Below are 12,843 nucleotides of genomic sequence, written 5' to 3'. Positions count from 1 at the left end.
CTGAGGGTTTTTCCCCACTGCAGTTTACTAGCTTGTTTGCTTGCATTGACTGTCTTCGCACAGTGCAAAAAAGGCACGTTGTCACAGGTTCCCAGTTTTTAATAAAACCACTGTGAAACCTACTGTTTCTAAAATAATGAAAAATGTGTTTTAAAAAATTACTGTTCCAGTTTTTGCTAGATTTAAAGTTATTTAATAAATATGCAACTTTTGTTCAAGAAGCTTTAACAAATGGATTTTTTGTGGTAGTCCACAGAATTATTTAACTTAAGATTTATTTTAAAATATTTTATAATAAGGTTCCTTAGTGTTCTAAAATTGAATGTTACTTTATTGGGAAACAACTTGACAATGCCCTGAGTTTAAAATATGTTCAACTAGAAGTAAATGTGTGATTTACTGCCTTTTTTGTTGCAAAATCAGCATTTGAACAGAAATGATAAAATACATGGATCTTAAAAGCTTGCTATATACTGTGTCTTGCTGGTTATTAAAGTTTCCAACCAAACCAGGTGTAAAGGATAAGATTAACACACTAGTGATAGCTTTATAAAGAATAAATTATTTTTAGGAAAATGAGTACAAATGCGGATTAGTGTATTTATTAGACTTCCGTCTTGCTCAGGTATGTTACTCGTACCTGGTTTCTCACACAGAAGTGATAATTGCGAAATGTAATATGCAGTGCCTGGGGGTGTATATGGTATTATATAGTGAAAAGACTTCCAACTGTAGTGGCAAAGGATCAGAAAGGTTTTGAGTAAATAGGAAGTGTGTTCTTACCTGGAGTGTATCTGCTCCTTAATTGCTCCTGGTAGCAACCAGAAACAAAACAGTTGTTTCAGTGGGAGCCAAACTTCTGGAAGTACTGTGGTGTCATGCACAGGTTAACGGAAGGATGTGTATGAGACCACTGACTTCAGAGCAGATTTTATTCTCCGGTAAAATGGGATTATTTCTGCTTTCTTTTTAAGCATTCGGGTTGCACTGGAAGCATTTATGCAGATCCCATACAGAGCAAAAAAGTGTAGACTGTATCGCACAAAGCCAGTGACATTGCGTGTCAACTTCTGTGAAGGTACCGCAAAAATAGTGTAAGTAGAGTTTAATAAATGTATTCTATGCATCGATTTCTTCAGTGAAGGAGTGTGAAGCTTTACTGCAGATTTTTTTAATTTATGAGATTATGTTTCAAGAAGAACATAGGAAATCAGATTTGGAAAACTGTTTCTGTTTCAGAGAAGTTTGTAAATGGAACTGATTCATTCTTAATGATTTGGGTTTCATTATTCACTTGTCTGAATCTTCTGATATTTATTTTAAAACCTTCAGAATTTAGACAAGTTTCTGGCCGTCCTTGCCCTTTGTCTATCATCCTAGAGCTGTGTTTCTTGATTCCTAGCACATGAGCTTTTTTATTATTCTGTCCTTGTGTTCTGTTTCTTAGAGGTTCCCCTCATTTCTTTTTTTTGGTGGTAGTTATCTCCTTAGCTGAACTGAAGTCCCATAGCTGTTTATAAACCTTTGATTTTTCCCTATTCTGTCTTCCCTTCTTGGCAGATTTTGGATTCCTGTTGTGCTTTACTTATATTCATGTCAGCTTTTCTCACTGCAGTTTTGAAAGACTTGAATAAGGTTTTCATAGGGGTCTGATAGTAAAGAAAAGGCTTTTGTATCCTGGAGTTCCAGGATGCTGTTGTCAAAGATCCTGCCAACGTGAGAGGGACATAATTAGGTCACTGGGGAATACAGCTCCGCAGCGAGAAAGCTACTTTGCTTTGTGTCATTAGAGGATATTCAAAACTACATGTGGTCAAACATTTTATTCCTTTTATACTCTCGTTTGGAAGAAGAAATTGGTATGTCACTCCCATTGTTCTGACAGAACAAATACTAGTATAGTTTGGGTAGGAATAGCATACATCTTGAGTGGGCCATCGATGTGAATGATCAAAGGTAGTAGATTGACGTTTTGTTTACGATGCTCTTTGTTTGATTCTTTCAAGTTACAGAACATGGTAACGGGTGAACTAGATTTGCTGCTACAGACCTTCCAGTCCCCAGCATTTCAGTGGTTAAGTGCTTGTTCCAAATTGCTCAACACCTCTTTAATTAATATGATCCGCAAGTGGAATCTGGCTTTGGTTTTGGTTATTCCATTTCATTCTTAGCCGTCATATTTTATGTTGGATGTAAGCCATAATACCTTGGCAAAGCAATATCCAGTAAATTTTGGTCATTTTATGGATGAGCTAGAACAATATTATCAAGGCTGAAGTTACATTAGCAGAATGTTACTGTTCAGAATGTTTTTTAGTTGGTGCACCTCTTTAAGGTTTGGCATGACTTGAAATAATTTTCTTACGTGCATCCAAAGTTTTCTCCAAAACTACCATTTTAATTTTTGATAACGTGGAATAACTGATTGTGTTTAATTTCCTAGACCAGCCAAAAGATGGGATAGTGCTGCTACTAGGTATTTTCAAAACCTTCTCAAAGGTAAAACTTTCTCATTGTTTACTGCTTTTCTCTCTCCCCACACACAATGATTGTTTCTGTGGAGAGTAAAGGTTAGTAGGGAGTAATAAGAACATTAAATTTCATTTTATAGGCATTCCCAGACTCCACCATAAGTAGTAATATACAGTGGTTCTAAATTGTTAGCACTCCATTAGTGTGTGCAGCAGTGGTGCCTCAGAATGTACTGACAGACTTCTATCAGCTATGCTTGCTTGAATAAAGCACCTAACGTGAATGAAGAGCATGCAGGTGTGCAAATATAACTTAGTTCAAGAAGACTAAATGTCAGGTTGGGAAGTATGCATTTATACTACAGATTGTAAGAGGCTAAAGGATGAACTGAGACTCTTAATGTAGAACTAAGGCTAGTTTGTGTGCAGAGGCCATTAACCTGTTTTGGCTCTTGGTCTTCCTTCAGAGGCTAAGGACAGCTTCATTTTCATACTTCTTTTATGGCCTTGTTACTTTCTTGTTTTGTTTAAAAGTTACTACATTTGTACTAGCAGCGTCTCTGAAGAAACAGGTTATGCATCTAATTGTGAATCCTATATTTGTTTATCTCAAAGTACAAGTGAAAAATACTGATAATTTGATAAGGGTTTAATCTGTGCAATTGTGTTTATTCAGCAACTACCCAAATGAAAGCCAAGTTATGTGCTGTCAAAGACAACACTTTTGATGTTTTTCTTTACGTGACAGTAAAAGATGAAAAGGTAAGACACTTGTCCCATCTACAAACCTGTTTATGCACTTTGCTATGTAAGCTACAACACTGTAATCAGTTGAAGGCTGAAAATGGTTACTTGCAAGTGAGCTTTGTCTGATACCTGATATAGTAGGAACAAAAACATCAACTTCTTAGAGGCTTTGGTTTATACTTCTGTTGCTTGTAAATTTCTGGAGGCATTCCAGGAGGCAGAAATCTCATTTGGAAGGTGTTGACTTCACTTAAGTCCAGCAAGTACTTCAAATGGACAACTGTGTGGATGAGTTAGTGCACTTCTGCACCTTTCCGTGGTATTGTACCTAAAGATGTTTCAATAAGGCAGCTGCATAGTATTATAAAATAAATAGAAGTTCACACTTGCTTTTGCATAAGACTGATCCCTCAGACCTTTGGGGAAAAACAAACAGACCCTAATTCCACTTCCCAGAATATGTAACTTGAGCTCAATCTCTGCTGTTAGCTACTGTCAGACCTTAAGCAGCTGTCTGGTAGATACAGACTAATTTATTTGAATACTACTTCTACTTGGAGTGGTTTACTAAGGCTTTTACCAGTGGAGCTGTGGTCTTTGCTGTAGGCGGTAACTTTGAAGGTACATATTAATATCAATGTCTTCTCTGAGTTGAGAATCCCAGTTGACAATAGTGTCGCTGATCTGTGAGCCAATGGAATTAAGAAATTTTAGGTTTAGTGTTACTTTTTTCTGCCAAATCTTAATGCACATTCAATAAAAAAAAATCATCTGTGTAGAGAACGTGCAGGAAGATATGACTTTCCTGTTTGGAGTTAATATTCTTCAGAAAGTGTTTGCTGATACTGCTTATGTCGTACTGCTGTTTAAAGCTTCAAATGAATCCTAAGGTATGTGGTAGTGATTGCTTGTTGAAGCTGGTCAGCAAAGATCTTGGGTTTTTTTTTTTTTTAGGTGTGTGTAAATGATGATCTTGTCTTAAAGAGGTTTGCTTGTTTTGAGGAAGCTAAAGAGGATACAGGGAGTTCTGCAGATTATCAGGAGAACCGAACATCATTAAATACTGAGCCTCTTCCAGTGAAAATTGTTAATCCTGCACTTGCTTTCAGGCCAGTGCTGTTTCAGGAGAGGCTATCAGCAGGTCTTGAAACAGGTGGGAACTGTGTGTGTTGGAAACAATCATGTGTGCAGTGTGTCATGTGACTTTCACTGGATATATTGAACCTCCTGTCTTAGTTCAAATCCAACAACTGGATGAAATGGTGTCCTCCTAACATCCAGTGCTTATGTATCTGACTTTACAAAGACCAATCAAATAGTCAGATGCCGCAATACCGTAAAGCTGTCTGTACTATGTAAGACAAAGGCTGAGAGTGAGTTACAGGGGCACTTGTTGATATGCTTAATAGCATTAGATATTACTGAAATTACTTGTAGCATTGATCAATGAAACATTACTGGGGTTTTTTTTGAGTTTGGAGGGATTTATTTCAACAGAGGTCATCTTAAAACTAATGTTTACCATAAATTGTCACACTGATTCAAGTCTTTCTTACTTTTAGAGTGCAACTTGACTCAGTTCGTCTGTATAGTTATTGTCATGTAAAGATAACTTCCTTGATTATCCTTTTTGCTATTAGAAAATGATAAAAGCAACTGAAGTCAGTCACAACCCACTGTAAATAAAAACACTAGATTTTTATATGTTTAGATAATCAGGAATGGGTTTCTGCATTTTGTTACTTTTCTTTTAGATCTTGCTGTTTCCAGTTCTGTTTTTGAAGAGACATGCCAAAGGTCAAGCACAGATCTAAATGAAAGTACTGCCTCTGTAAGTGTTGTATTTTGTATTAAATTGTCAAGGATGAACTGAATTAAACACATGTAGGACAGATGAGGAGTACTGTAGTCATCTAGCTTGTTCTTCTGTGTAACAGATATGGGGGACTGCACTAATTCTTACTACACTGAAAAGAGTATTCTACTCCAGTTTCATGTTTTAAATGGCAAAAAATAAGAGAAAATGGTACTATGGCCCTTGAAAAGGCTGTGCCTCCTGTTGCACTCCTTTGCTATAGTTCTGTGAAGACTCTAGCTGTCTTCGGTTTTCTTAACATATAAAAATGTAAATTTTAATGTCTCCCTGAAAACAAAGTAGTTATGCTGACCGTGCTAAACATTCCTTGGAGTCTCTGCTTATTTGTTGTCTTAATACTTTTAATGTCTGATCTGGTTTCTTCCTATTTTCTCTTCTTTCCCCCCCCCCGTTCTTTTGAAAAGGTTAGTGCTTCTTCTTGGGTGTTAAACTGAACTGCAGTTGGAACTATTACCATGTCCATGGGAGGAAGGAAAACAAACCAATAGATTTTAGGAAGATAATCACTGCTGAGTGTAAGAGTTTTTAAGAGCCTGTGTGCTGTTCCATGTTCTCTGCTGCTAGATGCTTTAAAGGAGAAATGTGGTTCTCCATCGCAATGGAACTACTTCTTTTTCTCCCCCCGACATCAGAAGTGTTTTACAAAAGTTACTTTTTGGCTCAGCTGAGAATTGAAGAATGAAAACCACTCCTGAACTTAGGCTGTAATACCTTATTAAAATATTTTGGAAAGAATGATGGAGAAACTGGTAGTGTAGGTTGTTACTGAAGCAGAGCGGTATTACTGTCACACCCTTCTGCAAACAGTCTACTCAGCCGTACTAGCCACTTGTGTGACACAAGTCTGACCACATCATGCCTGTCGATTACTGGTGACTAGTGACAAACATTACAAAATCCCCTGTTCAGAACTAGACGTCTTTGGGCAAACTCTGGATCCAGTATCTGCTGTTGGTTAGTCCATTGCAGGTTTGCAGTGTTGTTCAGTTTGAAGCTCGTGTGCGTTGTTTTCTGAGTGTGCAGCTGGGTAACCTGACTCTGTTTTTCTTCCTTTCTGCAGCGTATGTGCTTTCCACAATTCTTCTCAACGTTGTTTTCGAACTGAAAATACTTAAAAACTAATCGGGGTGTGTTCATTTTAGCTCAGGTTCCCAGATAGAACTGTAGCTTGAGATGTGACCATGAACTGATTTTTCTCTTTTGTGGGGGGTGTTCTTGTCACATGCTTGATTCTTAGTAAAGAAAATACTGTTGCATAACAAGTTGGGGAGTTTTCTCAGGTTTGTTATATCACAATTGTTGCCTTATTCAGGCAAACTTATAATTTGTACAAAAATTCTCCAAAATATTTGGAGAATCCTAGTGTTAGGTTAGAAAACCACTTTCAACTCAGTAGGCTAAAGAAGTAATTTTTTCTAAAATGTTGCTCTGGAACATTATTTTAGTGCTAAAAACATGTTTTCCTTTTCTGGATAGATTGTCAAAGCAATTCCAGGTTTGCCTTTCCAGGGAAACACAGCAGTACACACAGACAGGTATGGTGCAGCATGGTAATGTTCTCAGATGATCGGGAGCTGTAGTGTGTTTCCAGTTGCTATTCTTAGGCAGTTAAAAGGGCAGAGGGTAAGAGAAGATGCACGCACATGCTTTTTGGGGGAAAAAAGGAATTTGAAGCTGCTGATACTTATGTAGAGTACAATAAAAATAGCATTTCTTTCTAAACAATAGCTTGACAACAAGGATATGATGGGGAAGTGGTTTTTTTGCATGCGAAATGTGAAGCTGCTTTATTTTTAGTGTACTTTACAAAGTTTTAAAACTACATGAAATATGACTATGAATTTGTGCAGTGCTTTCACTATGCTGAATGTTAGTTGATGCATATGTACAAACCCCAAGGAGTGGTTGTTCAATTCTGTTTTTAACTGGGGCAAAAATACATTGTTTCTTCAAGTTTCAAAAAAATGAAACCTTTTTCCTAAAGTCCAGTTGGATTTTCTTACAAAGTTGAGGAACCTGCCAATTAACTTTGTTTAAAAAGAAATCTTTAGGAGTATTTTCAGACACTTAAAGTTTAGTCTTAGATTTTTCGAAATGGTACTTTTTTTATTCCTTCTTTCATGTTGGAGGGTTTTTCTCCTTGGCATAGGTAATATATCAGAAATATTTTGTAATTTAAGTGCTTCGTGACATTTTGGTAGTATCAGTGGTATTTATAAATTGCATTTATGTTGGCTTTAATATTTCCACGTTTCTCAGGCTTCTGCAGTTCTTAAATTCTGATCCTCCGAAGGCACATGTAGTTGAAGATGACCAACAGGTATTTCAAGCACTGGCTTTCAGTTACCTTCTCTTGTGCAAGCGTAATGTGTGTATGTGGATGGTTTGGTGGTGTTGGGGATGCAGGAGTGGTCTTTGTAGAAGGAGGTCAGGGGCTGACTCCAGCTTTACCAGCAACGAGACCCACTGCAGGCCAGAGCTGAGCCAACCAAGTTTGTGATGCCTCTGTGAAAACATATGTAGGAAGGCGCAAAAAATGTGGGGTGGCGGGGGGCTGTGGGGGGAGGGACAAACAGGCAGGGCCGAGGTCAGGGGAATAGGAGGTGCTTCATGCTGGAGCGGGTGTAGCTGTAGGGACTCCGGTCTGAGGGGGACCCACACTGAGCAGAGGGAAGGAGCAGCAGAAACTGCTACGTTCTGACCGCAGTCCCTGCCTTGTGCTGCTCACTGCCTCAGTGGTGGGACTGAGCGTAACCTGCGCTGATTGTAAGAGGAGAGGAGGTTGGAGTGAAGTTGAGCCTGGGAATGGGGTGTTTTTCTGAAGGGGGTAAAAGTTCTGTTTCTTTCTGTTTTCCATTACCAGTTCAGTACTCATATTAATTGGCAGCACATTAAGCTAACCTAAAGTTGGTCTGCTTTGTCTGTATCAGTAACTCTTAAGTAACAACCCTATCTCTATTTTGGCCCATGAATCTTCTTGCTTGCTCTTTTTTTTTTTTTTTTTGTGCCTCATCCCTCTGAAAGGGGAGAATGAGTTAGTAAATGGGTATGTGGGTACTTGGCTGTGAGCCGAGGCCAACCCACAACAGCAAGTTTCACTAGTTGTCTTTTTTGACTGTATTTTGATTTTGTTCTAGCTGTACACAGAACATACAGGATGTTTGCTTGAATGGTTTAAGACAGTTGTGTTAAAATAAGCTTGATACTCAGTGTTTCTTAAAGAAAGATTTATTTGTCTTACCACTGGTCCGTGTAACAGACTTTAGAAGTATGTATGAGTCATATTTAAAATGTATTTACAATTTCTTTGGCTGTTTTCCATCAAAATACCATTTTTTTGAAATATAATAAATGCATTGAGCTGTATGTAAGCTAAACTTTGTCATCTGTCATACGTTTTCAGAGTTTTCAAAATCTTAGTGAAGAAAGAAACTTTGTTTTTCTTAGCAACAAAATTGAGCCATCATCAGTTCTGGAAACAGCACCCCTTTTTTATGAGCTGAAAAAGGTAATGCTAATGTAACACATTACACTGAATGTCTTTTGACACACCCCAACCGTAGATAGTAAATATTACAGTAGTACCGAGTGTTGATTGAGGAATGTCTAGGAGGTTGTTCGTGGGGCTGAATAAATGAAGCTTCAGGAGAGATCAGAATTGTACACATTTCTTCTGGTATATCAGCTACTGCCCCAAGTCGTGGGATTTGATGAGTTAAATAATAATTTAATAATAATTTAACCCATCAGACTGGTACTTTTACATATTGTATGTTAAGGACATTTACTGTGTAGTGGGTCAAAAGCTTTTAAATCACTCAGTGTTGTGTTTTGTCTTGTTTAGTGTTTATGTACACAGTTTTCATGTGGAACTCTTAATTTCTCTTTCTGTAGGAGCTTACTCGGAAAAACTTTTCAGGCCCTAACTTCACTGAATCTTACTGTTGGCCACCAATAGCTCAAGGATGTGATGTAGTTGCTATCTCCTATCAGGGAAATGATCCCTTCTTATATATTCCACCAGTTCTTACGTTTTTGCAGTTGGAAAGTTGCTACAGACACTTGCGAAAGAGCAATGGGGTATGTATATATTCGAGTAGTAACAGATTTTCTGTTCTAAAGTGCCAGTGTAGGATAATGATCCAAAAGATAGTGGGTGTTTAGAAAGTGTACATTTAATGTGATCTTAGTGTATCTTCTTGATGCTTGCCACTTTGTATAACCCCTCTGCTTAGAGGCTTATGGAGATGAACTGTGTGAATGTGGGAGTCTAAAACTTAATTATCAAGTAATACCTTGGTTAATGTCATATCACTTTGATACTTGAAGCTTTGTTTTTAAGGGCGTATTATGTAGTCATTAAAATTCATATTAGCTATTTTAAATATTACGATGTGATATAGTACTAAAAGCTTCAGCTTTTAAGTACTTAAAGGCCTGTGTTGCAGATTTTTGCCCTAAATGTTGAAGTAGTAAAATTCTTAAGGTTCTGAACTCTTGTCTAATACTATGGTGTAAAATTTTATACGTATGTATGTAGCCACTAGCACTTATTTTGTGTCCTGGGTGGAAGAAGGCACAACTCATTTTTGAACTACTGAAAACATATGAGAGATGCTCCAGACAGCTTCATCCAATGTTGATAATACTTGGGCAGAACAAAGAAGAAGCTAGAAGTGTGAAAATCCGAGGATGTAAGAATACTTTTTATCTTCTTAACTATGCTTGAAAACAATGTGGGCTGCCTTAATTGCAGGAAACTGCGAAAGAAGCAATTTATACTTCTATGAAGTGGTAATTCTATTTCTTTAACACCCTAACTCTGTAGTGATACAGCAGTACCATTTAACAGTAAATGGTATTAAAGCTGTTTGAGTATTTACATGTTCAGAATCTTTTGTGTAGGTTCCATAATAATTACTTTTTAGCCAAATTAGTGGTAGGGATTGCTGAAGGTCATCCTGAATTAGGATTAATTGTCGATGTTTTTGACTTAGAACCAGATTTCACAATAGCTGCCTACCCATTGAGTAGGCCGGGGTGAGCAGGGAACTGGGAGGGGACGCAGGCTGGACGGCTGACCCAAACTGACCAGAGTGATACACAACCCTGCATAACGGTGGGGGTGATCTGCTTTCTCGCTTTGGCAGTTCCTGTTCTCTCCCCTGTCCCACCGGGGGCAGGGGGTGTGAGTGAGCATCTGTGAGCCTTTCAGCTGCTGGCTGCAGTCAGCTCACCACAGTAATGCAGATGCATATGTTCTTAAATATTTTTAACGAACACAGAAGCATTTCAAGTACATGTGGGTGGGGTTTTTTTTTTTTTAGATTTGGCAAATATCTGGGGGACACATCGGAGGCTACTTGCTTATGTGCTTAACAATTCTTCTCTATTCTTAAAAATAATACTGGAAAAGTGAAGAATTAAAAGGGAGGTTCTCTGCAGACAAAGTTGCATAAATGTCCAACTTTATTTTTTTAGTGTTGCTTTCCAACTTGCTTATAGCAATAAAATTTAAGTCACGGAGAGGGTAGTGAGGCACTGGGACAGGTTGCCCAGAGCAACTGTGGATGCCCCATCCCTGGAAGTGTCCAAGGCCAGACTGGATGAGGCTTGGAGCAACCTGGTCTAGTGGAAGGTGTCCCTGCCCATGGCAGGGGGGTTGGAAGTGGATGGTCTTTAATGTCCCTTCCAACCCAAACCATTCAGTGATTCTATATAACTGCAGTAGTATGCAGTGGATACTCCATAGAGAAAAGGAAGCACAGAAATAGTAAAAGCTGGAAGAAGCATAGAAGTAGTAAGAGAGCTGTTGGGAGACTTGTCCAACTTAAATGTGTTTATTAAATACTTAGTTTTACTCTGCTTGTTTGATCTTTTTATTAAGCCTTAAGTAATAATTGCATTTTTGAAAGTGGCTCTTTTTGCCAAGGAGACAAGAAATGTGGATAAAACTACGAAGGTTTGTCTAAAACTTGCAGGTTTAGCAGTTTGTATTCTTACATCCATCAATAAAGTTTAAGAGCCTGGTGAATGAATTCTAATCTCTCATTAGTATGGCTGTTGGTGTATTTACACAGATTAAGATTGGTGTGTTTACATACACACATAGATGTGTGTGTAGATATCTAAACTGCAATGTGTGCTTTATTCCGTTTTTAAAACTGAACATTCCTAAAGGCTGCTCTTGCATGTATTTAAATATTTACCTTTTGTCTATCTGGTTCTGAAGTTCTTATCTCTATTTCCATTACCTTACTGGAAAATGAAATAGCATCCAGCTTTGTAAACTTGTCAATGTTCAGACCTTTCACTCTTTCAAAAACTCAGTTTTACGCACTTGGGTCTTGAAGCCATGTAGGGGTAGAAAAATACAAGCAAACTGAAAATGATTGTTGACCAGAAGGTAGAAAATGGGTTTCAGTATCCTCTATTTACCAAAAAAATAACCAACTTGGTAGAACTCCCTCAAGTTTATAAGATAATTTTAATAGTCTTTCTTCCTACTTGTAGGTGAAGTAATTGTGACTACACCGTGTAGCTTCCTGAGACTGTTTGAACATCACAGATTATTATTTGGTAGACTTTGCCATCTTATTCTTGATGAGATTGAGGTACTGTTCTCTGATACTACTGAACAGGTAAATGGCTTATATGTTCAGATGGTAAAATGCTGTTCCACTCGTGAATGTGTCTTGAAAACAGTGGCACATACTGAAAAAACCCAACCTTCTTGAACCCCTGTGGTAGAGATGAGAAGGAAATGGAATTTAAAAATAACACACCTGTATACTTCTGGCAGAACGAAACACTGGAAAAGTTGAGTTGTAATCTATTAAATCTCATTTTCCCTTTTTTTTTTTCCTAATCTGAGAACTCTGTCTTGTCCTGTTCTACACTACTGCTCCATTATGCTGTCATCTTTTCCTGTGGATGGTTTCCTGAGGACTTGCACTTTTCAACTGAGTAGCAGTAGTTTTAGTGTAGGGGCCTTTAATCTCAAAAGGCTTGCATCATCTGTGTGTAAGGAATTTCCTCTTCTCTCTTATGAGTGCTGTTTGACCAGCTTCAGTTTACAAACCACCTTTGTTGGTAAGCTACTTTGTCTCTGTAGAATGAAAGAAGTGAATGAGTAGTCGTGGGAGCAGTCATAAAAACTTGCCTTGGGCCTTAATGATAGTGCAGGCATGGGAGAAGCTGATTGTATCTCAGAGAATCTTGGAAGAGGAACAGCATTAAGTTCCATGTTGGCAAGGAGATATGTATATTGTATCAGTTTTTAAATGATGACTTACCATTCAAGTTTGAGAAAATTCCCTATTTTTGTATTGCTGCTTTCGTAGGACAGATGGTTTTTGTTAGTATTACAGCATATTACATCATCAGTGTGCAAAAACAGCTTGCATGCTTTTTTTCACTGTCATATGTTTTTTAAAATCATTATGACCTGTGTAAAATTTGGTGATAAGACTAAAGGGCCACATTTCCAGCTGTGAAAAGCTAGAGAAACTTCTTAGTGGTGATAGATTGCCCGAGTTGCTACGTGTGAGGCTGCTAAATGTGCCTGTGTGTTAAACGTGCAGCACCTGGTCAGTTAGATGAAACGTCATCCTTACCCAGTGAGACTTTTTTTTCTGCTTCCTGTTCTTTCTGTTGTGTTCTTGGTGGGCCGGGGTGCAGGTATACCACGTGAAGATCGTGGGAAAGGGGGTTTGTCAGATACTGTGCATGTATCTGCCATTTTTGTAG

General features: G+C 38.0%; 1 protein-coding gene across 1 annotated transcript in view; it reads left to right on the top strand.

The window, feature by feature from the left end:
* Nucleotides 1-12,843, top strand: part of TDRD12 (tudor domain containing 12) — a 16,133-nt gene that overhangs the window by 2,337 nt on the left and 953 nt on the right. Inside the window, exons 4-12 of the mRNA XM_010155762.1 lie at nt 975-1,094; nt 2,444-2,499; nt 3,148-3,233; nt 4,173-4,371; nt 4,973-5,049; nt 8,498-8,602; nt 8,989-9,174; nt 9,635-9,788; nt 11,608-11,735. Of these exons, the coding sequence (XP_010154064.1) occupies nt 975-1,094; nt 2,444-2,499; nt 3,148-3,233; nt 4,173-4,371; nt 4,973-5,049; nt 8,498-8,602; nt 8,989-9,174; nt 9,635-9,788; nt 11,608-11,735 (1,111 nt within the window). The remainder of the gene's footprint in view (nt 1-974; nt 1,095-2,443; nt 2,500-3,147; nt 3,234-4,172; nt 4,372-4,972; nt 5,050-8,497; nt 8,603-8,988; nt 9,175-9,634; nt 9,789-11,607; nt 11,736-12,843) is intronic.

Source organism: Eurypyga helias, unplaced genomic scaffold (genome assembly GCF_000690775.1).
Source record: "Eurypyga helias isolate BGI_N326 unplaced genomic scaffold, ASM69077v1 scaffold19027, whole genome shotgun sequence".
In the NCBI taxonomy this organism is placed as follows: domain Eukaryota; kingdom Metazoa; phylum Chordata; class Aves; order Eurypygiformes; family Eurypygidae; genus Eurypyga; species Eurypyga helias.
Note: the sequence above shows the minus strand (reverse complement) of the source record. Positions and strands in the feature narration are given on the sequence as shown.